Source organism: Aotus nancymaae, unplaced genomic scaffold, assembly GCF_030222135.1.
Source record: "Aotus nancymaae isolate 86718 unplaced genomic scaffold, 86718_ANA_hifiasm-v0.15.2.pri h1tg000029l, whole genome shotgun sequence".
Classification (NCBI taxonomy): Eukaryota; Metazoa; Chordata; class Mammalia; order Primates; family Aotidae; genus Aotus; species Aotus nancymaae.
The window spans coordinates 89,661,869-89,687,391 of NW_026988442.1; the positions used below are offsets into that span (position 1 = coordinate 89,661,869).

Consider the following 25,523-nt stretch of genomic DNA (forward strand, 5'->3'; position numbering starts at 1 on the left):
ATACCAGACAAAACAGACTTTAAAGCAACAGCAGTTAAAAAAGACAAAGAGGTCATCACATAATAATAAAAGGCCTTGCCAACAGGAAATTATCACCGTCCTACATATACATGCACCTAGCTCTGGAGCTCCCAAATTTGTAAAACAATTACTACTAGACCTAAGAAATAGACAGCAATGAAACAATAGTGGGGAACTTTAATACACCACTGACTGCACTAGACAAGTCATCAAGACAGAAAGTCAACAAAGAAACTACACCCTGGAACAAATGAATTTAAACTACACCCTGGAACAAATGAACTTAACAGACATTTACAGAACATTCTACCCAACAACCACAGACATTCTATTTGACAGAGCATACAACTTTCTCCAAGATAGACAATATGATAGGCAACAAAATGAACCTCAATAAATTCAACAAAATTAAAATTATATCAAACACTTGCTCAGAACACAGTGGAATAAATCTGGAAGTCAACTCCAAAAGAGACCTTCAAAACGATGCAAATACATGGAAATTAAATAAACTGCTCCTGAATGATCATTTGGTCAAAAATGAAATCAATATGGAAATTCAAAAATTTTTTTGAACTGAATGACAATAGTGACACAATCTATCAAAACCTCTGGGATACAGCAAAAGTGTTGCTAAAAGGAAAGTTCAGAGCTCTAAACATCTACATCAAACAGTCTGAAAGAGCACAAGCAGACAATCTAATGTCACACGTCAAGGGACTAGAGAAACAAGTACAAACTCAACTCAAATCCAGCAGAGCAGAACTAAATGAAATAGAAACAAACAAACAAAAAAATACAAAAGATAAATGAAACAAATAACTGTTCTTTAAAAGATAAATAAAATTTATAGACCATTAGCAAGATTAACCAGAAAAAGAATAGAGAAAATTCAAATAAGCTCAAGTAGAAATGTAACAAGAGATATTACAACTGACACCACAGAAATACAAAAGATCATTAAAGACTACTATGAACATCTTTATGTGTATAAACTAAAAGACCTAGAGGAGATGAATAAATTCCTGGAAATATACAATCTTCCTAGCTTATATCAGAAAGAATTAAATACTCTGAACAGATCGATAACAAGTAGTGAGATTGAAATGGTAATAAAAAAATTACCAAAAAAAAAGTCCAGAACCAGACAGATTCACAGCAGAATTCTACCAGACATTCAAAGAATTAGTACCAATTTTATTTTCACTAGTTCACAAATAGAGAAATAGAAAACCCTCCCTAAGTCATTCTATCAAGCCAGTATCACCCTGATACCAAAACCAGAAAAGGCGATAACCAAAAAGAAAACTACGGACCAATATACCTGATGAACACAGATGCAAAAATCCTTAACTAAATACTAGTTAACTAAATCTAAAGACATATCAGAAAGATAACCCCCCAGGAGCAAATGAGTTTCATACCAAGCATGCAGGGATGGTTTAACATACTCAAGTCAATAAATGTTATACACCACATAAACAGAATCATCAAAAACCAAAATCACATGATCATCTCAAAAGGTGCTGAAAAGCATTTGGCAAAATCCAAGATCCCTTTATGATTAAAACTCTCAGCAAAATTGGCATGTAAGGGACATACTTCAATGTAATAAAAGCCACCTATGACAAGCCTACAGGAAAAATAATACTGAATGGGGAAATGTTGAAAGCATTCCCTCTGAGAATTTATACAAGACAAGGTTGCATACTCTCAACACTCCTCTTCAACATAGTATTGAAAGTCCTAGTCAGAGCAATAAGACAAGAGAAAGAAAGAAAGGACATCCAAATCAGTAAAAAGGAAGTCAAACTATAGCTGTTTTCTGATGATATGATTGTTTACCTAGAAAATCCCAAAGACTCCTCCAGAAGCTCCCAGAACTGACAAAAGAATTCAGCAAAGTTTCCAGATACAAAATCAATGTAGCTCTTCTATAGACCAACAGTCACCAAGCTGAGAATCAAATCAAGAACTCAACCCCTTTTACAATAGCTGTAATAAATAAATAAAATACGTAGGAATACACTAATCAAGGAGGTGAAACACCTCTACAAGAAAAAAAACTACAAAACACTTCTGAAAGAAATCATAGGTGACACAAACAAATGGAAACACATCCCATGCTAATGAGTGGGCAGAATCAATATTGTGAAAATGACCATACTGCCAAAAGTGAACTACAAATTCAACACAATCCTCATCAAAATTCCACCATCATTCTTCACAGAATTAGAAAAACCAATTCTAAAATACATACAGAACTAAAAAAGAGCCAACATAGCCAAAGCAAGACTAAGCAAAAAGAGCAAATCTGGAAACATCACATTACCTGATTTCAAACTATGCTATAAGGCCATAGTCAGCAAAACAGCATAGTACCGGCAGAAAAATAGGCACATAGACCAATGGAAATAAACCCTAATACTTACAGCCAACAGATATTTGACAAAGCAAACAAAAACATGAAGTGGAGAGAGGTCACCCGATTAAACAAATGGTGCTGGGATAATTGGCAAACCTCCTGTAGGAGAATGAAACTGGATCTTCATCTCTCACCATATACAAAAACCAACTCAAGATGAATCAAGGACCTAAATCTAAGACCTGAAACTATGAAAATCCTAGAAGATAGCATTAGAAAAACCCTTCTAGACATTGGCTTAAGCAAAGATTTCATGACCAATAACCAAAAAGTAAATGTAATTAAAACAAAGATAAATATCTGGGACTTAATTAAACTAAAGAACTTTTACGCAGCAAGGCCAGGTGTGGTGGCTTACTCCTATAATCCTAGCACTTTGGGAGGCTGAGGCGTGGGGATCATGAGGTTAAGAGATCAAGACCATCCTGGTCAACATGGCGAAACCCCGTCTCTACTAAAAATACAAAAAATTAGCTGGGCGTGGTGGTGCGTGCCTGTAATCCCAGCTACTCAGGAGGCTGAGGCAGGAGAATTGCCTGAACCCAGGAGGCGGAGGTTGCGGTGAGCCGAGATGGTGCCATTGCACTCCAGCCTGGGTAACAAGAGCGAAACTCTGTCTCAAAAACAAACAAAAAAAAAGAACTTTTACACAGCAAAAGGTTTAGTCAGCAGAGTAAAGAGACAACCCACAGAGTGGGAGAAAATCTTCACAATCTATAGACTCTTTGTCACATCTGACAACTATAAAAATTCTAGACGATAACATTGGAAAACCCTTCTAGACATTGGCTTGAGCAAAGATTTCGTGACCAATAACCCAAAAGCAAATGTAATTAAAACAAAGACAAATAGCTGGGACTTAATTAAAATAAAGAGCTTATGCACAGCAAAAGAACAGTCAGCAGGATAAACAGACAACCCACAGAGTGGGAGAAAATCTTCACAATACCAACTTACTCCTACAAGAATGGCCATAATCAAAATATTAAAAAAAAATTAGACGTTGGCATGGATGCAGTGAACAGGGAACACTTCTACACTGGTGGTGGGAATGTAAACTAGTACAATCACTATGGAAAACAGTGTCAAGATTCCTTAAAGAATTAAAAGTAGAACTACCGTTTGATCCAGCAATCCCACTACTAGGTATCTATTCAGAGGACAAAAAGTCATTATGTGAAAAGGATACTTGCACACACATGTTTATAGCAGAACAATTTGAAATTGCAAAAACATGGAACCAACTCAAATGCCCATCAATCAATGAGTGGATAAAGCAACTATGGAGTGTGTGTGTGTGTGTGTGTGTGTGTGTGTGTGTGTGTGTATGATGGAATACTACTCAGCCACAAAAAGGAATGAATTAAAGTCATTCACAGTGACCTAAATGAGATTAGAAACTATTATTCTAAGTGAAGTAACTCAGGAATGGAAAACCAAACGTCCTATGTTCTCACTTGTATGTGGTTGCTAAGCTGTGAGGATGCAAAGGCATGGAAAAGACACAATGGACTTTGGGGGTCCTGGGGAAAGAGTGGGAAGGGAGTCAGAGATAAAAGACCACAAATTGGGTACAGTGTATACTGCTTAGGTGATGGGTGCACCAAAATCTCACAAATCACCACCAAAGAACTAAACACAACCTGTTCCCCGATAACCTATGGAAATAAAAAAAATTAAATAAAAAAAAATACATAAAACTTTAAAAATCCATATTTTTATTAATAAGTTAAAAGTTTCTACATTTTTTTAAAAAAGGTAACAATGAAAAAATAGGTAAGGAACAGGAACATATGAAAAATACAAACAGCGTTCACAAGTATGAAAATATGCTCAGCCTCACTAATAAAAAAAGAAATGCTAATCCACACTAAAATATTTTTAACTTATATTGTAAAGACCGACACTTATAATATACAATGTTGACACAGAAGAAAACAGAATCCTTTTTATATGCTGTTGATGGCATTGTAATTAATAGTATATCAAAGAAAGGATGCTGTTATTCAAAACTGGAAACAAACGCTCTTTAACCCAATAATTCTGCTTCCAGCAATTAGTCCTACAATTATTAGCAAATGCGTGCGATGGAATATATGCTAGGAATAATAAAAGATTTGAAATTATCCACAAATTTATAAAAGGCGTTTGATTAAAAATCGTGGTCAGCCCTATATGGGAACAGCTTTGCCACAGTGCTCCAGTGGCCTTGCAGGTACCCAGAGTCCACTCAGCCACAGGTGCACCACAGTTGAACTGAGTCTTGGCAGGACATCTCAGAATGTGAGAAGGTGAGGGCCAGTGAACAGCTGCTCTGAGAATCTATTTCAATTGCCTCCTTATCCCTGTGAGAAGCCACCATATTTCTCATCACCTCTCAGGTTGTGATGGGTAAGGTTTTCTGCCCTCTCATCTCAGAATAGAACTGCATCATACAAAATGGTTTAGCTCAGTCAAGAATTGGGTTCTTGGGCATGGTGGCTCATGCCTGAAATCCCAGCACTTTGGGAGGCTAAGGCAGGTGGATCACCTGAGGCCAGGAATTTGAGACTAGCCTGGTCAACATAGTGAAACCCCATCTCTACTAAACATACAAAAATTAGCTGGGCATGGTGGTGCACACGTGTAATCCCAGCTACTAGGGAAGCTGAAGGCCAAGGCAGGTGAATGGCTAGAACCTGGGAGCTGGAGGTTGCAGTGAGCCAAGATAGCACCACTGCACTCCAGCCTGGGAAACAAGAGCAAAACTACTCCTCAAAAAATAGAAAACGAATTGAGTTCTTAGCAATGGGAATTCCCACAGCCCATGTTGTGATCATCTATCCCATTTTGTTTAGATGTCATCCTTCTTGGTATGCACAGCTATAGTGCATGGCTATTCTTTGCTTAGCTGTTTGTGCAAATAAAAAACTGTCTGAATATAAGTGATTCTTTTATCTTTACCATTCTATCAGTCAGGGTTTGGTCTTGGGCTCACCTTTTGGATGAGTACCTGAGAAACCCCTGTGAAAGTATAATGCACTCTTTAAAAAGAACGAGGCAATCTGATATGTTCTGATACAGAATCGCTGCCAATATAAATTGTTAGAGGAAAAGAAAAATCAATGTGGAATGCAGTGTAAACAGTTTTTGTGTTTAAAAAATAGAAGAGAACATATTAACGTGAAAGCACATATAGGCAAAGACATTTCTTAAAGAATACTAAACCAGGAGATAAGATAAAATCTCAGAGAGTAGGAAAAAAAGAAAGCCTTACTTTTAACTGCATACCCTCTTTAAACTTTCTGAATGTTGTACTCCATCCAGAAAAGTACTTTAAAAAGAAACTGAGGAAGTAGAAAGAATATATAATTTAAAAGACAGTTCTTGTGTCAGTTTGCTGAGAATGATGGTTTCCAGGTTCATCCATGTCCCTATAAAGGACACGAACTCATCTTCACATGTACCTCAAAACCTAAAATGCAATTAAAAAAAAGACAGTTCTTATATTTGCTTTGAAGTTGCATGCACTGATTTATTTTTATTCATAGTTTTCTTTGAAAAACATATTACTTTATTAAGTTACATTATTAAATCCATTTATTTTTAAAATTGTCTATCTCATTATTTCCAGTCGAGCCATAGAATATAAGCTCATCACCAAGGTCTGATTTTCATTTTTACTTTCATTTATATCTGTAGCATCATGCCTGACACATAAAATGCACTCAGTAAAAAGTTGTTGAGTAATTGGATGAATTTTATTTCTGTAAATTATAATAAATGGTATTAATCTACATCCTACCTTTCCTCTCTTAAGAAGTTCCTGGTAGGTTCCCCACGCTCAGAGGCTACCCCTTGCTGCGTTCCTTACTTTTACTTGGCATTGCCTAATAGACAACTCTCTAATGACTCAGACCTGATTTGAAAACTGCCCAGACATAATAAAACTATTTATTTGGTGATCATATGATGGTATAATTATAGATACTTTGTTTTCTTTGGAAATTCAGTTGCAGGGTTAAAGTTGAAGGCCTACACAGAGGAAAATAAACTGAAAAATGAAATAAAGAAAAAAGCAACAAGTAGATGCAAAGGGAAAATAAGAAAAAAAAATAAAAAGTTATTATTATATATGGCATTTAAAAATTTTGTTTAACCTCCCAAAACAGCCCTGTGAGAAAGGCTATCATCTCCTATATCACAAATATAAAACCAGAAACACAGAGAGGTTGAAGAAGTCGCCAGTCCCTATTCCCCAATAGCCACCAAGGAAAATAAACAAGATTTGAGCCCAGGTCTATGTGGCCATTTGACCAGAGGTTTATCTGGGGAGCAGGCATTCCCTCTGAGAAGAGAGAATCAATGTCTGGAGATTCTAGTACAGCCTCTGGGGCTTGGCCTGGGCTCTGCCTGTGTACAAGACATGAAATCACATTACTTGATGCCATTTCCTTCTAGTTTTAAATTTAAGATTATTGTGATTTGTGGGCTTACTAATTTTATATTTCTTCAAGTTTTACGTGAGTGAAATAAGATATAAAGACTTCTCTTAAATGTGTTAAAAGTAAATTAATTGTTTTGCATATGATGAAGGGAATACTTTAATATCAGTATTATACAAAAATGCATTGTTTTTATTAACATGAACTAAAGGAGCAAATGGTGACATATCTTATTTTCTATTAGCTGCTACTAGGGGGATGATAGTAGGTTTTAATTAGCCTGCTACTTCTAGTGGAAGTAGCTAATAAGACATGTGGAGACGGGTTAAATTTGGGCTAAATTACTGTAATCCTCAATTAAATCATATAAAATTAGCCAAGCCCCACTAGGGTGTTTGTAAGCCGGAGGCAAAAGTGCAAATAGAGAACCACATACCATGAATCTAAATTTTTAAAGAGTTACACATCAGGCTAAGGAACTAGTGAATAAAATAAACTCTACTCGCCTCCCTTGACAGATAGACGTTCCTTCATGCCCACACCCTTCCGGTTCAAGGTCTGCCCACACTGCAGAGAGCTGCCCCTTGGCCACCTCTCAGGAAGGCAGATGAGGAAAAAGAATAATGAAGACCCTCGAGGGACTTTCAGAGCTGTTGAGGCAGGAAACTGGGTGTTGTGTAGGGAGATCATGGTCTGGAAGGTGGTGGCAACTTACTACAGGCATCTTCCCTTGGCTTATAAGCGCCTGCCCTTGTGACACAGGATATGACTGAAGAGAGCCACAGTGGGACCCTCTAGGATGCCAGTTCAGGGCAGGGAGCCCCACTGGTATGGGTGTAAGGGTGACGTGAAGGGGAGATTTCCACCGAACTCTTTGCTTGAGTACTAAAATGTATATAATTTACCTCATTGACCAATCTAATGCAAAAATACAGTAAATTCACTCAGACAAAAAAATCATAAAATATGTTTTAGGCCTATTGGGCTGTATCAGCAGCTGATGTCTATCAGTCTGTGAAAAATACATATTTAGGGGAAGAAACTGTAGATCTGGCAATTGATCAGATTTAATCCAGGAGCAATAAGTGCAACCAAAACAGTAAGAAAAATGGTCTGATTATAACCCTGGCGAAAAACCTGATAGTAGTTTGAGAAGATGGGGCTGCCCTGGCAGACAGAAAACACGAGGAGCTGATTTCTGCTGTTGAGGAAACATGAAGAGCGTCTGCTGCTGTCGCTGTGCCCCACCTACGTTTTCATCTCCGCCAGGGCTGCAGAAGGCTCACCAATAGCGTGCGCCAGTTTGCTCACTTGGCTGAGACGAGGGGGCAAATTGTGCCAGGTTGCTCAGAATGAAGAGGGCCGTGAGGATGTGGAACACATAGTTATAACGATGGCAATGCTTCAGGCAAACCAGGACAAGTTGGTCGCCTTTGCCTGGGACTTGATTCATTGAGAGGGCCATTCGGTGGAACCAGAAGTAGAAGCAGCTAGGGGGAGACACTGTGTGTGGCACTTATATTTGGGGCTCTAGATTGAAGGATGTGGAATTCCAGATTCTCTACCTTATGGCCGTGAGGTCTCAGTCAAGCTGCTAATCCTCTGTACGCCGTCATTTATTCCAGTTGTAAAATGGAGCAAATCAGAGTACCCAACTCGAAGTGTAGAGAAAAAACAGTAAAAATCAGCTCTAACTATAGTGTCTGATATGTAAAAATGATCGATAAGTTTTACTGTTTCTATTACTAAAACAATACTTCGAGAGAGTGCCGAGGGTTGAACAAGAGAGATGAAATCCAGGTGAAATGGAAGGGCAGTTATTGGGCTTGGGTCAGAAGCCATAGCCCGAATGTAGCGGGAGGGACGTGAGCCTGGAGCACCGGGCAGGATGTCAGGGCGTGAATGAAGTGAGGGCGCACAGGCACTCTCTAAACAGGGAGCACTATCAAGGACTGTGCTTTCTGTTATTCAATGCTGGGCCTTGTCTGGGTAAGAAATCACCCAATCTCTAACTCTGGCACAAAAGAAATACGATCGGTTTTATGTGAGATAAAAGATTGTAAAAGCAATAAGAAGAGGTAATTGTTGATAAAAATGTAAGCATTTGCCTCCCATCAATATTTGGCTCCAAAGTAGGGACGAAAATAAGACATCACGTGTACTACGAGCATGACAGACGTCAAAAGTTCCAAAGATGGGACAGACTGAGTCATTCATCCAATCAAACACCAGAACAGAAGTTACAAAATAATGACCCTGGGCAAGACTTGGAAAGCCATTGTCCAAATATGCCTGTATGCTGTTTTGCTTTCTTATTTTAACACCTAGAATTCAGGCTAATTTTTAACAACCAAGAAATTTCACCAGGAAATTGGAATTTCTTTCCTCATTTGCAATAGCAGAAATTCATCAACCCTTGACTAGTACCCCAAAGGCTGATGAAGGGCTTTTCCTTATGAAGGGCCATGCGCTTTCCACATGACTTGGCAAACACCCAGCCAGTGTAAGTCTTAAAAGCTGAAAAAGAAGACAGCAGTTTGAATCCTTTTTTATACCTCTTTCTTTAGGAAGTGGACTGTCCGAGCAAAAGTGAGACAAACATTTACAAATGAGAAACTTCAAAAATATCAGATATTCAAATCAGATACAAAGTGGGATCTTTAGAACAGGAAGACTCCAAATTTAAACAGGGCCAGAGAGAAAGCCAACAAGGGAGTAATGGATTCATTGCCATGGAAGCAACATCAAAGATTGAAAAAGAGGCAAGCAAATACCAGACCAAGAAAAAAAAAATAGTAAGATCAAAGAAAAAGAAAGTGACAGATTCTGGGACCTCATGCATTTAAATCAAAGCAGGCTTTCTCCTGAGATTCATCCTGTTTGAGCCCACCTGTGACAATAACAAATCCAGCAAGTTACCAGAGGGACCATATTGTCCATGACACTGAGACTGTGAGTGAAACTTTGCAATCTAATACCTGGCTTTGTTGACCACTAAGATCAATGAAAGGCACACCATTCAATCTGCCAAGACCAAGCAAGCAAGGAAAGAAAGAAAAGAAAGAGACCGAATTGCCAAAAAAAGACAGTAAGGCAAAAGCAGATTTGGAAGAAAATTACCAGTGCTCTTTTTAAAATCCAATTTAACAACTATCTGTTGAATCTATTAATGGTTTAATCATCCCTCTTGGAATTACATATTTAAAAATGAATACGACATTATGCTTTTGAAAAAAAAATTTAGAGAAGTATTCCAAAACATTCAGCAAATGTTTATTTCAGCATCTACTGTGTATCAGGTACTCCTTTAAGTAGGTGTCAATGAAAAAGACAGAGTCCTACCCTCATAGTGCTTGCATAAACACAACAAGTAAGTGAATGATATAGTAAGTAAGAAGACAATCATCCTACAAGAAGAACAAAAATGGACCAAGGTAATAATGGATTTAGGAGTTCTTGGATGGAAACGAGATGGCAATTTTAGATATGTCAATCAGAGTAGACATCATTGAGATGCTTCTATCTGAGAAGAGACAAAAAAAATCAGTTTTCCAGGAAGCTGTCTGAGAGTTCTTGCTCAGGGTATTGATCTCTTTTACCTACAATAACTAGGCTCTGTTTTTCAGGCTTCCATCACCTCTCACGTGAGGCCGAAATAAGCCTCTTTGATCTAATATTTGCCCTCTCCATTTATTTATTTTTCCATGTTTATTTAAAAAAAATAATTTCCTTTAAAGATGATTATTATTTTTCTGCTGAAAACCCTTCAGTAACTCTCTATTCTTTTCAGCCTAGCATTCAAATATCCTATCCCATGGCACCAACTTATCTTGCTTATCTTATTTATGACTTAAAATTTGATGGTTTCCTGTAGTTTTTGGTCGCTAGTATGCTTTCATTGATCCTATCATACTTTGCCTTCCATCAGTCTACATTTTTAGAAGACAGTGTGTGATTTATCCTTAATTCCACCACAAGGCCTTGAATCATGCTTCACAAAAAGTAAGGGTTCAACTACTACTAAGTGAATCAAATTTTTATTAAAAAATTGTAATTAACTTTTGCAAGTGTTTCTAAGAGTTGGTAACGGAATTAAAAGAATAAAAGTTTTTGTTCAGTATTAACTGAAAATTACTGGTCAGATAAAACAGATTTTGTTTGGAAAGCCTACAACAGCTAAGTTGCCAGTCAACGGATGAGCACATTATCTAATGGAAGCTGGGTTTCCAGCCCAGTCTTTTATATACCAGAGGTCCTGGGCCATTTCATACAGACAATGTACTCAGAAATATAATCTCTGTTCGGTATCATCTACATCTGCCAAATAATGAAATAGTCTAGAGTCTGAATAGAAAGGCATAATCAGATCCTCAGCATCCTCAGAAATGAAATCAGCGAAAGAAAATTAAAAATGATTAAAAATAGGTTGGAAATGGGAACAAAGAGACACTAATTAAATGTATACAGAAAGAAAGTAGAAGTGGAGAAGCTAGTACCTTTGAAAGTAAACATTAAGATCAAAAGAGGCGGTTAGAATATAGTCATTATGGTCTCTAATTAAAAACACTTATACTAACCCTATGTGTGTAGCACATAAAATTTCAGTAAATGCAAAAATAAAAGACTTTTGATTGTTACTATGTAGAAATAAGTTAATAGTGCCCTGATGTGAGTATCTGTGTTGCAGTTCCAACATGCAGAGGCCCTGGAGTCAGGCTGAGGAAGAAGGTTGTTGGTTTAACCAGTTAAGCTGCCAGATGAATGAACTAATGGGCAGAGTTCAAGAGGAAAAGCCAAGGTTGGGAACATTGGAGGGAGCGGATCAGATGCCAGCAGAACTAAGCAGGAGAATAGCTTGAAGATGATCAGTATTCAATTGTTGCAAAGAATAGTTACAATAATTCAGCCAGCCCAATTCTTCCATAGTGGTAATTCTAATAAGGATGGCTTGATGGAGAGAAACAGTTTAGAGTAAGATTTTAATTTTTATTATCAAAGTTTTGGTAAATCAGACAAGAATATAAAAACAAATGATCTGAAGGATATAATTATTAATATAGAATTAAGAGGTGTGTAGCCTATAATTATTTATAAAATACTCAGAATAATCAATACTTAAGAAAAAACATCATTACATGAAGAAAAATTTTTCCCGTTAAATTTATCTGATAATGGACTAAATCTATAATTCAATGGTAGAATTATAACCTGCAATTCTCAATTACTTAAAAAAATCTGAAAACCTAAATCAGGTTTAAAATTCACACTCACATTGAAAAGCACATAAAAATGGTTTTGGTTTTATCCCTAAGTGGATTAAATATGCTCATCAGCCTCTGTTGCTTTTGATGGAAGAAAAATTTAAACTTGATGATGAATAATAATTCATGCCTATATAGTGCATTATTCGGTATACAATGGGTTATATTGTGATGTTGTCTGTACTTTTTTCTTCTGCCCCAGGCAGATCACTAATGGGGTGGTTTATGTATTGTGCTGCATCAAGGGAGTCATGCCATTCACGAGTCCCACCTGTCTAGAGGCACAAGACTTGCATGTCAGCTTTTGTTGCTGTCGTCCGTAGGACCTGCCTTCGTGCATTAGTCAGGGTTCTCTAGAGGGACAGAACGAATAGGATATATGTATGTGTTAAAGGGAGTTTATTAAGGAGAATTGACTCACGTGATCACATGGTGAAGCCCATGATAGGTTGGTTGTCTGCAAGCTGGAGAGCAAGGAAGCTAGTAGTGACTGAAAATAGGAAAGCCAACAGTGCGGTCTTCGGTCTGTGCAGCAGACCCAGGAGCCCCTGGCAAACCACTGGTCTAAATCCACGAGTTCCAAAGGCAAATAAGTCAGAGTGTGATGCTCAACTGCATGAAGCGTCCAGCACAGGAGAAGGATGAAGGCTGGAAGACTCAGCGAGTCAGCTTCTTCCACCTTCTTCTGTCTGCTTTTTCTAGCAGCTCTGGCAGTTGATTAGATGATGCTCAACCACAATGGGGGTGGATCTTTTGGGGGGTGAGTCTTCCCCCAGTCCACTGACTCAAATACTAATCTCTTCTGGCAATATACAGAAACATCCAGATACACCCAGACACAATACTTTGCATCCTTCTATCAAGATGGCACTTAATATTAATCATCACACTTGGCTTGAGGGTGTGAGGAGTAGTCACTTGGACTCTCATCAGGTACGAATGGGTTGGGAAGGGACCCTCAGCAGCCTGCCTCACACTGTGCTAGAGTGACCAGGTCACTGTGGAACCCCTCAAACCTTTCTGAATTGCCTCTTCCTCAGCCTTTGCTAACCTGTCTTCTCCTCCCCAGCTGATTTTCTCTGGGGTCATGCTGAACTTGAGACAGCTCTAACAGGCTTGCAGCCATCACAGCCATGGGTTCTTCTAGGAGGAAGTAGCTTTCTGTGCTTTCCAAGATCTGCCTTGTGACCACTGTCCATATCCACCCAATTGTCATCTAGTTTCAATCGCTCAGGGAGAACCAGAAAGCAGGCCTCATGCTGCCACATAACTGTACTCGTTTCAACCAAATTCCTCTGAAAATCTTCTACCCAGAGTAGAGGAGAGATTGCTCCTCTCAGTGTAATAGGAAACGACAATTTTCAAGTATATGTAGTACCCTTTATACCACCTGACTGAAAAAACTCTCTACCCTGAAACTTTTAAGCACTATGTTTTGCTATTTTAAAAACGGCAGCTTTTTTTCCTTTATTTTTAACTAACATCTTCCTGCAAAAAATATTTTCTTAAACCATAACTAAGTGAAGTAGAGCATTAATGTTTTGAAATTGAGGAAAGTAGCCAACACAAAACAACATTATCATTAAATATTTAAAACAATAAAAATAAATAAGTAAAAGTGATAAATATCCAATTAAATATGCATTTTTACATTATAAATTTGATGTATGTAAAAAATTTGCAAATCCAAAATGGATTTCTTTTTTAACTTTTATTCTAAGTTCAGGAGTACATGTGCAGGATGTGCAGATTTTTCATATAGTAAACATATGCCATAGTGATTAGCTGCACAGAACATCCCATTTCCTAGGTATTAAGCCCAGTATCCATTAGCTATTCTTCCTCATGCTCTCCCTCCTCCCAAGCCCCCACAGGCCCCATTGTGAGTTGTTCACCTCTCTGTGTCTGTGTGTTCTCATCATTCAGCTCCCACTTATAAGTGAGAACATGCAGTGTTTGGTTTTCAGTTCCTGTATTAGTTGAGGATAATGGCCTCCCACTCCATCCATGCTCCTGCAAAGGACATGATCTCATTCCTTTTTATGGCTGCATAGTATTCCATGAGGTATATGTACCACATTTTCTTTATTTAGTCTATCATTGATGGGCATTTAGGTTGATTTCATGTGTTTGCTATTGTGAATAGTGCTGCAAGGAACATATGTATGAATGTGTCTTTATAAGATAATGGTTTAGTGGCCAGGCAAGGTGGCTCACGTCTGTAATCCCAGCACTTTGGGAGGCCCAGGTGTGTGGTCATGAGGTCAGGAGTTTGAGACCAGCCTGGCCAAGATGATAAACCCCGTCTCTACTAAAAATACAAAAATTAGCTGAGTGTGGTGGCAGGTGCCTGTAATCCCAGCTACTCAGGAGGCTGAGGCAGGAGAATCGCTTGAACCCAGGAGGGGGAGATTGCAGTGAGCCGAGAGTGTGCCATTGCACTCCAGCCTGGGCGACAAGAGCAAAACTCTGTCTCAAAAAAAAAAAAAAAAAAAGAGAGAGAGAATGATTTATATTCATTTGGGTACATACCCAGTAATTAAATTGCTGTTTCAAATGGTATTTCTACCTCTAAGTCTTTGAGGAATCGCCACACTGTCTTTCATAATGGTTGAACTAATTGAGACTCCCATAAACAGTGTGAAAGCATTTCTTTTTCTCCATAATTGTGTCACTATCCGTTGTTGATTTTGTAGTAATAGCCATTCCGACTAGATGGTATCTCATTGTGGTTTGTGATTTGGATTTCTCTAATGATCAGTGATGCTGAGATTTTTTTCACATGTTAGCTGCATGTATGTCTTCTTTTGAGAACTGCCTGTTCATGTCCTTTGTCCCCCACCTTTTTTATGGGATTACTTGTTTTTTTTCTTGTAAATTGATTTAAGTTCCTTGTAGATGCTGGGTATTAGGCCTTTGTCAGATGGATAGGTTGCAAAATTTTTCTTCCAATCTATTGGTTGTCTGTTCACTCTGATAATAGTTTCTTTTGTCATGCAGACACCGTTTAGTTTAATGAGATCCCACTTGCCAATTTTTGCTTTAGTTGTAATTGCTTTTGGCATCTTCATCATGAAGTCTTTGCCTGTGCCTATGTCCTGAATGGTATTGCCTAGGCTTTCTTCTGCAGTTTTTATAGTTTGGAGTTTTACATTTAAGTCTTTAATCCATCTTGAGTTGGTTTTTGTATATGGTGTAAGGAACAGGTCCAATTTCAATATTCTGCAAATGGCTAGCCAGTTATCCCAGCACCATTTATTAAATAGGGAATCCTTTTCCTATTGCTTATTATTGTCAGGTTTGTCAAAGATCAGATGGTTGTGGGCGTGTGGTCTTATTTCTGGACTCTCTATATTATGGTTCCATTACTCTATGTGTTTGTTCTTATACCAGTACCATGCTGTTTTGATTACTTTAGCCTTGTAGTGTAATTTGAAGTAGCCTAGTATGATGCCTCCAGCTTTGTTCTTTTTACTCAGGATTGTCTTGGCTACTCAAGCTCTTTTTTGGTTTCATATGAATTTTAAAAGTTTCTTCTAATTCCATTAAGAATGTCAATAGTAGTTTAGTAGGAATATTATTTAATCTATAAATTGCTTTGGGCAGTATGGCCATTTTCACAGTATTGATTCTTCCTATCCATGAGCATGGAATGTTTTTCCGTTTGTGCTCTCTCTCTGATTTTTTTGAACAGTGGTTTGTTGTTCTTCTTGAAGAGGTCCTTCACTTTCCTTGTTAGCTGTATTTCTAGGTATTTTGTTCTTTTTGTGGCAATTATGAATAGAAGTTCATTAGAAATTAGGAAGCTTTAACTGAGACAGTAAAATAGGAAATAAATGTATAAGAAATTGATTTGATATTAATTTATTGAATAAGGTGACATATCTATGTCACCTTATATATTATATATGAATATATATATTCATATATGTCACCTTATTCAATAAATTGATATAAATAAATCAATATAATATAATTATATATATAATATATATAAATATCATATGATTACTCTCATACCTTGGAGATATTGTGGATTTGGTTCTAGACCAATGCAACAAAGCAAATATTGCAATAATCAAGTTGTTCAAAGTTTTTCGTGCCATAGTACATACAAAAGCTATGTTTACACTATATTATAGTCTATTAAGTGTGCTATAATAACATTATATTTAAAATATATATACCTCAATTTAAAGATATTATATTGCTTAAAAAAAAAAAAAAAAACTAACACAAAGACACAAAGTGAGCGCACACTGTTGGAAAAATAGCACCAATAGAGTTGCTTGCCACAGGGCTGGCGAAAACCTTCCATTTATGAAAACCACAAAATCTGTGAAGTACAACAAAACAAAGTACAATAAAACAAGGTATTGCCTGTATCTTCTTCACAAATTAAAAAAAAACCTAAAAAGTATATTATTTCACATAAAAATATATACAAGTATCTGGATAAAGAAAATATGCCAAAAGCAAAAAGATTGGCATAGCATTTACATTAATGTTTAATGAATTAAAACAATTTATATGCAATGGAATTTTTTAAATAATGAAATTCATAAAAAATAACTTAATATGACTATGTAAACTAGAGAAAGAAAATAATAACTTTAGTGAAAGGATTTTATTAGACTTATTCTTGGAAACAAACATAAAATATTTTTTAAAAATCCATTCTTATCCAACTGAATGTTTTAATGTAAATAATAAATTATCAATAAAAATTCCAACAAGCTAGCGAAATAAAATTATCCTGTAATTAACCTTTAAAATGAAATAGATAAAATATCAAATAATTCTCTTTAAAAATTAAGGTAGTTGTAAGTAAAAGTGGGCAACAAGATAAATAATCCTCTTCAGCTATTACACTGCATTAAAAAACTTTTGTTTTTAACTAGTGTGAAGCTTGTAATAAAATCTAGAAATAGCCTTTAGCATATCAGTAGCTATTCATATAAGAAAACATTCTGATTGGGAGACCACATCCTCCTGAAACATTAAGGGAGAGACAGATAAAAAAGAGACAGTAAATAGAGAAAGAGAAGTATCCAAATATAGATATAGTTGCAGTACATGCTGACAGTGATATTTAAAGCAGTGAAAAAAACTGGGTTTCTCATTAAATGATATTGGAGTAAACCAGATAATAGAAATTATCTGAAATAAAAGTGGTAAAAAACAAAAAAAACAACCTAGTATCTCATATCCTTTCCAAAGTGAACCACTATTATATTAGGTTGGTGCAAAAGTAATTGTGGTTTTTGCCATTACTTTTAGTGCACCAACCTAATAATAACATTTCAGTGTATTTCCTCCCAGCCTGCGCTGTGCTGTATGCTCAACTTCTTGTTGCTTACATCAGACTTTATACCCAAATATAACTCTTGCACTTTTAAATCAACATTATATTCACTTCTCATTATATTACAAGTGTTTAATAAGAGTTATTACTGACAAGTGAACTTTCATCATACTGATTTTTAATGACTTGCTTTACAAAACTGTATAGAAAATTTGAAATATTTTGTTTTTATCACTGTAAATGATAATTGTGGACAATCTTATGCATAAGGCTTTTTGCATACAATGTAGGCTTTTAAACTAGGTTATTCTGTAGCTGAATAGAGGTATGTTTTGCTTGTCTCTTGGCTTCAGTATGGCCATATCTTCTAAGATGCTTGCATAAGAGATAACTATAAAGATGCTGATTTTCTTTTCCTTTTTCCCTCTTTCTGTAAATTATTGTTTTATTTAGTATTAAAAAGTTCAGAAAGGAAGTGAAAACGGTTTTGTAAAATAGGCCTTTAAGAAGCAAGCAATTACAGTTATTTTTACATGGGCTAATCAGTATCCTTTTAAATGTGTAATCAAGTGGCATCTATAATTATTTGAGCTACTTGGCTCATGTATACAATTGAATCAACCAAAAACGCACGTGTTTACTTTCCTTTCATAATCTTTCAGACCTTATAACTAAGAGTTTGTTTTTATTTTCACCCCAAAAGCTTAGTTTTGGAGGAATTCCAGTACCAGGAAAACCTGGGACCTTTTTAAAGAAAAACTTCCATGGATGCATCGAAAACCTTTACTACAATGGCGTAAACATAATTGACCTGGCTAAGAGACGAAAGCATCAGATCTATACTGTGGTAAGTCAACTCATCTGTTTTGTCTTGATGGTTTCTACCACTTTGGGGTAAGTCTTGTTTTCACCAACCCATTCCTTCACCCATTCGTAATATGTTTATCTTATGCTCTGAGTTCCCATCAGCCTCTGAGGTGACACTGTAGAGAAAGAGAATGGCGGGTATCTAATCAGTGTGAATTGCATTGTGGAAGAAGCAAAGAAATTAGAACCATCCAGAGTATTCTTTTTTTTTTTTTTTTTTTTTTTTTTTTTTTAACTGTGGGGTATATTTCATCTGTGGGTAGTATTTTCAGTCTACATTGGGACAACATGAATTTTTTTATTATCTCTGGACAACGAAACAAGAAAACAGATTCTATTAAATTATACAGCTTGGGAGTTACATATTTATCTACTTACTGTTAATATTAAAAATAGGTCATTTTAAAGGAGAGAGATTAAACTTAGTGTTTTTCAGATTCTTATTTATCATACTGAACAAATTAAGTGATTTTATAATCAAGTAACATTTGTCTTCCCTAATATACCATGAGTTTCATGACTGTCAGAGCTGTGTTTTCTTTTTAATACTGCATTCACAATGCCAGGCAGAGTGCCTTACACATGGAAGGTGCTCGATAAAGGCGTCGACGTTTTCAACAATAATTTTGGATTTGACAGTTTCTCCCTCCAGTTTCATCTGTTTTTGCTTTGTATATTTTGTAGCTCTGGTATTTGGTACATACACATTCAGTATGCTGTGTGTTCTGTTGGATTCACTCTTCTATCATTATATAATATTATTCTCTATCTCTGATAACTTTTTTGGCTCTGAAGTCTATCTGATATTAACATAGCAAATCTTGCTTTTTCTCTATAAATGTCTTTGTGGTATAACTTTTCTTATCCTTTTAATCTGCTTATGTAATTATTTTTGAAGTGCATTTCTTGTGGACAACAATTAGTTGAGTCACTTTTTTAATTCATGCTTTCAATTTCTGCCTTTTAATTGGTCTATTTAGCAAATTTGTATTTAATGTAATAAATGTGTTAGGCTTAAATCCCTGTTTATTTTTGTTTTCTGGGTTTTAAAAAATTCTCTATTTTTCTCTACCTTCCTGTATTTCTTAGAGAGTTTTAAAAATTCTGTTTTGCTTTATATAGTGTTAGAGTATATCTGTGTATAGCTTTTGTTAGTAGTTTCTGTAGACATTATACTATATATACATAACTTATTGTAGTTTACTGGTTTAATAATTTTACCAATTTAACTGATATGTAGAAACCTAATTTCTATTTACATACCTTTACCTTCCCTTATTTATTTTATAATTGTCTTAATTTTCAAATTAAGACAATTGTATTTTTAGAACCATTTCTATATATTTAGAACGATTTCAAGTAGTATAATTTTTGCTACAATGTCAAACATCACTGAGAGAATTCAAGAGGAGAAGAATTTATTGCATTTACTCATACTTTTTATCAGTATTGACGAAGATAAAGAAAATATCTTAAAAGCAAGAGGGGTATCTTTGGCTGGAATTAGTATTAAAGCTTCATTACTGCTGAACATGTGACCTCCAGTAACATAGTGTTTGTGAGTGGGTGGGAGAGGGATGCCCTTCATATCACTGGACTATGGATGCAAGTCCTGACTCACTATTAAGCCATCTCTGAGACTGCTCCTGCAGGGGGTGAAGGGGGTTCCTCATCATAGCTCAGAAGGGGTGGAAGTCTAGGCCTTCCTTGTGATCTCAGTTGATATCACAGGGAGAGACTTGGTTCAATCTGACAATAATTAAATCCCCAGATTTCCAGATTGGCCTTGTAAGCCAGAGGTTCCTGATCTTCCCATATACCAGCCTGGCTAGAGACTTGGGCACTTCACTACAGCATGGCTCAGTGGAAGTGGGGCCATAATCTTTTCTATGGCATTTGGCTTAGGGAGAAAACGTGTCATTTAAAAGCGTCTCTCTTTTTATGCTATCCCTTTCCTAATCCTTTGGCTAGAGTCTTCTAATGGCAATTTTAAACAAAATTTTGTCTGTACTAGTGGGTCTCTCTGGGTTGTTTGTCAAGTAGCAACATACTTAAGACTGATTGGGTTAAAAGAAAATCCAGTATGTTTTTCTCTTGGTTGGTCCTGAGGTTTTTATCCTTTATGTCTTTTCTTCACTGTTCAGAGTCTTTTTAGTTAAATTTTATACAGAATTTCTATAGTCTTTTAGTTGTACTGGGCAGGACAAATATAGGGAAAACGATGTTACTTCATATTTCTGAAGTCGGAAATCTCTTCAACTGACATTTTTTTTTAATCCATGGCAAGAGTAGGTCACCCTGTCATTGACAGCAAAAGTCTGATTCTTTTTGCAATCTTATTATGGAATATCTGAACAAATTATGGCATTTAAATGACCTTGTGTTTGTTTTCTTCTTTGATACATATAATTAATTTTTTTTTATGTTTTGGAGTATCATGTTAATACATTTTCTTGGAAATTGCCATTGGATTCCAGGGTATGAGACAGAGGATGCTCATGGGGAATCACACTTGGATTAAAAGTTGTCAACATTTTAAAAGATTTATGTCAGGTCCCTGACTCCTTCAGTTTGGAAAAATTAGGATGATGCTAGGGAGGGATTAGTTACCTCACTGGCTCCAGAAGAGCCAGTGACATTACTTGTCTATCTCTGACTCATGCCCAAGACTTCTGACAATTCTGCAACTTGCCCAAGTGAACTTAGGTCAACTATCTGCTAATTAACATAAGCCCTGGCTTGCTCATGACATTTTTTTATTCTAGGTTTGGAGTCTTGGGCCATGGAAAGCACACTCATTCCTACCCCTTTCCCAATATTGTTTCAATAAATATTTCACAATATATCAGCTTCCTTGAGTCCAATCTGCTGACACAGAGGCACTTACATTGAGATCATGCACTCCCAGAAGTTCAGCTTAGCCTAATGTCATAAACATCAAGGGACATCACTACCTGCCATTTTGCTAAGACATGGCAGAGCAAGTTGAAATACAGTAAGTTTATAAAAAAACATTCCTCACTCATTGTTCACAAACTGGGGCTTGAAGGTATAAAAGCCTGAGCCTTAGGTATAAATAACTAAGATCCCTATAGTAATATTAAAAAAGAAAGTCTTTATACATATTATGTGTTAAAAATGTGTGTAATGATAAGATATATTAGAGTTACTGAATAACAAAGAAAAAAATGGAAGATTAGAAGGAACAAGAAAAGAAAACTTCAGTTTCTGAAGATCGGTAGCTTCTATCATTTCATTTTCTTAGAGGATCGTTATCTAAAACTTTAATAAACTTTAAAAACTTTAACAAGTGTTTAATAAGTGGTGATTTTTAAACTACTATAGCACTTATCAAGTTGCCTATACCTTTGCTAGTATACATTACTCCTCAGGGCTTAATTGGTGGTATTGTTAATATGAGGCATAAAGAATCCATTTAGCACTAATGCATTTGGAAAAAAAATCCCAAGAAAATTGTTTTACTGTTCAGGTAGACCACTTTAGCTTTAACCTTCACAATTTAGAAGAAAAAACTTACATTATTTTTCTTCCAAATTGCTTCCAAAACCCTGCTTAAGTGAGAATCCATATGAATCCATATCACTATACACTTGCACATGTACACACACACACACACACACACACACACATTTATATACCTAGTCTATCTTCTTTGGGAATTCCTTATGGGAAGGAATGGTTTGCACTGTTAAATGGTACAAACTCTTTCTGTAGTCAAGCTTAAAGTTTTCCCCAAAGACACCGTATCTGCTACAAAATCAGCTTTGCTCCCAGTCACTAAGTCACTGAGGTGCTAAGCAAGGGCTTTTGGAAGGAATGGTGTTTTTGTCCTTTTCTAGTGTTCGCAGACTCCCTTACAGTTATTAAGTCTTGGGAAGCTCAGATTCAAGGGATCAACAAATCAGGCAGCAAGAGTATGGTACTACCTATAAATTATAAAGTGTGATAAAAGGCTCACAGAAGCCCCAGCCCTTGCCTAATCTAGCATATGCCTCTCTAGCTGGCTGCATTCAGCAGGCGTCCTCATTGCAATCTGTCATTGCTTCTTGTGGGACCTTCCTACTCCCTGGAGACTTCACAGCTATTCCATAGGGATAATTCAATTTAGTCTTTATAGCTCAATTTGACTACAAGACAATTCTCCACATCCCGAAATGCAGTAAAACTAACAGCTTAAAGTAGACATAAAAAATACCTCACTATTCTTCCTCAAATCCTCTATCACATGCTAATACAGCACTATATGATAAACAATCAGAAAGCAAATGGCCCATTAAAGTGTGTGTACAGTACCTGTAATGTGGATTATTATATAGGTAGTATAAGAAATATATTGCTCTGATAGTTTCCTGAAAATGATTAATTTCATATCTTGCACTCCATCAAAAATGATGCTTTTTTTTGAGCTGTTCTTTCTGAGTGTCACATCCCCTCTCCCAGAAGCAAGGAGAGTAACATGATTCCCTGGGAGCTGGCTGAAGTTTCACTCACCTCATTGTAGGTCTCAAAATATTTTGATTTTTATTGAAAAGAAGATCATAGTGGAAATGCATGTGTTACTTAACTTTGTCTTCAACAGAAGAGAAGAAATGCAAATAGCTAATAGGAAGACTCTGGTTACAGAGTTGGCTTTGGCGCTAACTAACTATGTCAACTCATTTCTGTGCCTTTGTCTCCAAATAATTGGAATCAGGGAATTGGATGGGTGACGGCCAGTACTAAGTCCACATGATAATAATAATAATAATAATAATACTCCCAATCCCATGGTTGAAATTGCTAAATAATCTCGACATATCTTTTCATTTGTCCTAGAGGGAAACCTAAAGGTCTCACTTCAGTGTTCCTGGAAGCATGAACAATAAAATCACGATCGAAACATTGACTTCCTAGGTTGCTAATCGCCACTTCACGACTCATTCAGCTATGGGATCTTGAGAAAGTTACCAAACTTCAGTATCCTCATAGGTGAAGTGAAGGCAATTATAGTACCTACTTCAAAGTGTTATATGAAGATTAAATCTGTAATGTTCTTAGTGCAGTGCATGGCACACAGTAAGCACCCAATAGATTGGAACTATTAATAAAAACATCTATAAATCCATCTAACTGAGGTTGGCGTATAAGCCAATATTTATTTACCATTTTAGATAGATGATTAATGCGGTCACATACAGTTCCAAATAATAAAAGTTGATTGGAAGCAGCTCCTGTTCTTTCCTGAATCTGAATTTCTCCTTACTCCCAGACTATAAGTCATGAAGTGGGTTTGCAGTAAACTTAATCATCTCATGTATTTGAGAAAATTTGATGAAAATCATTACTTTAGATTTGACCAAATGTTGACTCCTTTGAAATAAGGAACTTAAAAACTTATTTCCTGACAGGTTTGAGTATAACAATTGATGAGTAGCAGCAGTGGCCTTTCTTGAAGTTTGCTGTCTTTGGTTTGTGTCTCTGCTGTCATGTAACTTACTGGAGCATGGTTGATTATTTCTTATGGCTCTAAAGCCAAGAAAACAATCACTCTCAGAGTTATGTGTAAGAAATAAGTGCGGACATGAGAGCATACACATATTCACATCCGCAGGTGCACACACATACACACACACATAGTGACAGGCACCTTTATCTTACCTCCCTGTGACCCAGAAGCTTATGGAAATTGCTCAGAGAAAACTCCCTACTGTCCAGTAAAGCCTATAATCTCTTTAGCTCATCTCCAGGATCATGTTTCATCTTTGTGAGTATGCTCTGTGATAAATGATACTTTCTCTTGATGGAAGGAATCATTTGAAAAAGCAACTAACATATCATGTTTCTCTCTTCTCATTCCTGCTGTCTTCTACTTCCATTTGACCAGTCTGACATCCACATCACCTGCATCTATGCTGTATGCCCCTCATACCCAGGAAAAATCATTTCCAAGTTATTCACTCCCTAAACAGTTGCTTTCTTTCTTTCTTCAGGAAAATTGGAATTAAATAGTTTTAAGGTCATACAAAGAATAATGTACCTTAAAGGAAAAAGAAAAAACTAACAGTGTAATGGTTAATATCTTAGTCCATCATGGCAGCTGTAACAAAATACCATAAACTAGTTAGCTTATGAATAATGGAAATTTATTTCTCACAGTTCTGAAGGCTGGAAAGTCTGAGATCAGAGTGCCAGGATGGTCGGATTCAGGCAAGGGCTCCTTTCCAGGTTGTAGACCTCACACTTCTCACTGTGTCTTCCTCCTTCCTCCCGTGGTGGAAAAACAACCAAAGTCCCTTAAGGCTATTTTCCAAAGACATTAATCCCATGACCTCATCACCTAATCATCTCCTGAAAGGATATAGCTCCTAATACCAACATATTGGGGATTAAATTTCAACTATGAATTCCAGTAAGAGGAGGATAAAAACATTCAAACTATAGCAGTCTTTTCCGAAAGTTGTTTTACCTGAAGTTAGTGTTATGACTCTTCCTTCCTATCAGATGAGCAAATGTAACCAGTTTCTTTTGCTTATCTGATAAAATTATTATGTAAAGTTATTGAAGAAAACTTATTTAGAATGTCTTAAAAATATTTCTATATAAAAATGAAAATTTGGAAAATACAGAACAGGGTATCCAACCAGCCAGAGAGGAAAACACTGTTCTCATGTATTATAGGTATTTTATTTTCACACTTTAAATGTATATTTATATATCATAGGTGAGAGTTTATTGACAATTTTATACTTTACCCTTTAAAAGTATTTTCAATGTTTTTAAAACTTTCATTGAAAGCTGCTTTTTCTCTATTTACAAATATTATTTTGACACTAACTATATTTATAGTTCATTTAAGAGTCTACTGTGTTAAAATTTGAGTTGTTTAAATTTTTTCTGCCAAAAATAATATTGTGATTTCAACCATGGTGCAAAAATAATTTTCTGAAATTTAAAACAGATGACTAGAAATGAAGATTATTGTGTCAAAGATTATGAATTTTTGACTCAACCCTCATTGCTTAAAGCCCGCACAACGTTCCATGCTCACCGGCAGTGTACACAGGAGCAGGCTCATTCTGCTAGTTTCACCTGATGCTTTCCGAGTCATTTGAATCTTCAAGTGCTTTTTAAAAGAATGGGCTACGTAAAAGTTGGAATGACCTCAGATGCACTTCCTCTATGCAAAACATCCAACTAATGAACTGAGCATATTATTTTTA

At 36.2% G+C, this 25,523-nt stretch overlaps 1 protein-coding gene across 1 annotated transcript in view; it reads left to right on the forward strand.

The window, feature by feature from the left end:
* Nucleotides 1-25,523, forward strand: part of CNTNAP5 (contactin associated protein family member 5) — an 882,261-nt gene that overhangs the window by 411,619 nt on the left and 445,119 nt on the right. The window contains exon 7 of the mRNA XM_021667927.2: nt 18,140-18,283. Within this exon, the coding sequence (XP_021523602.2) occupies nt 18,140-18,283 (144 nt within the window). The remainder of the gene's footprint in view (nt 1-18,139; nt 18,284-25,523) is intronic.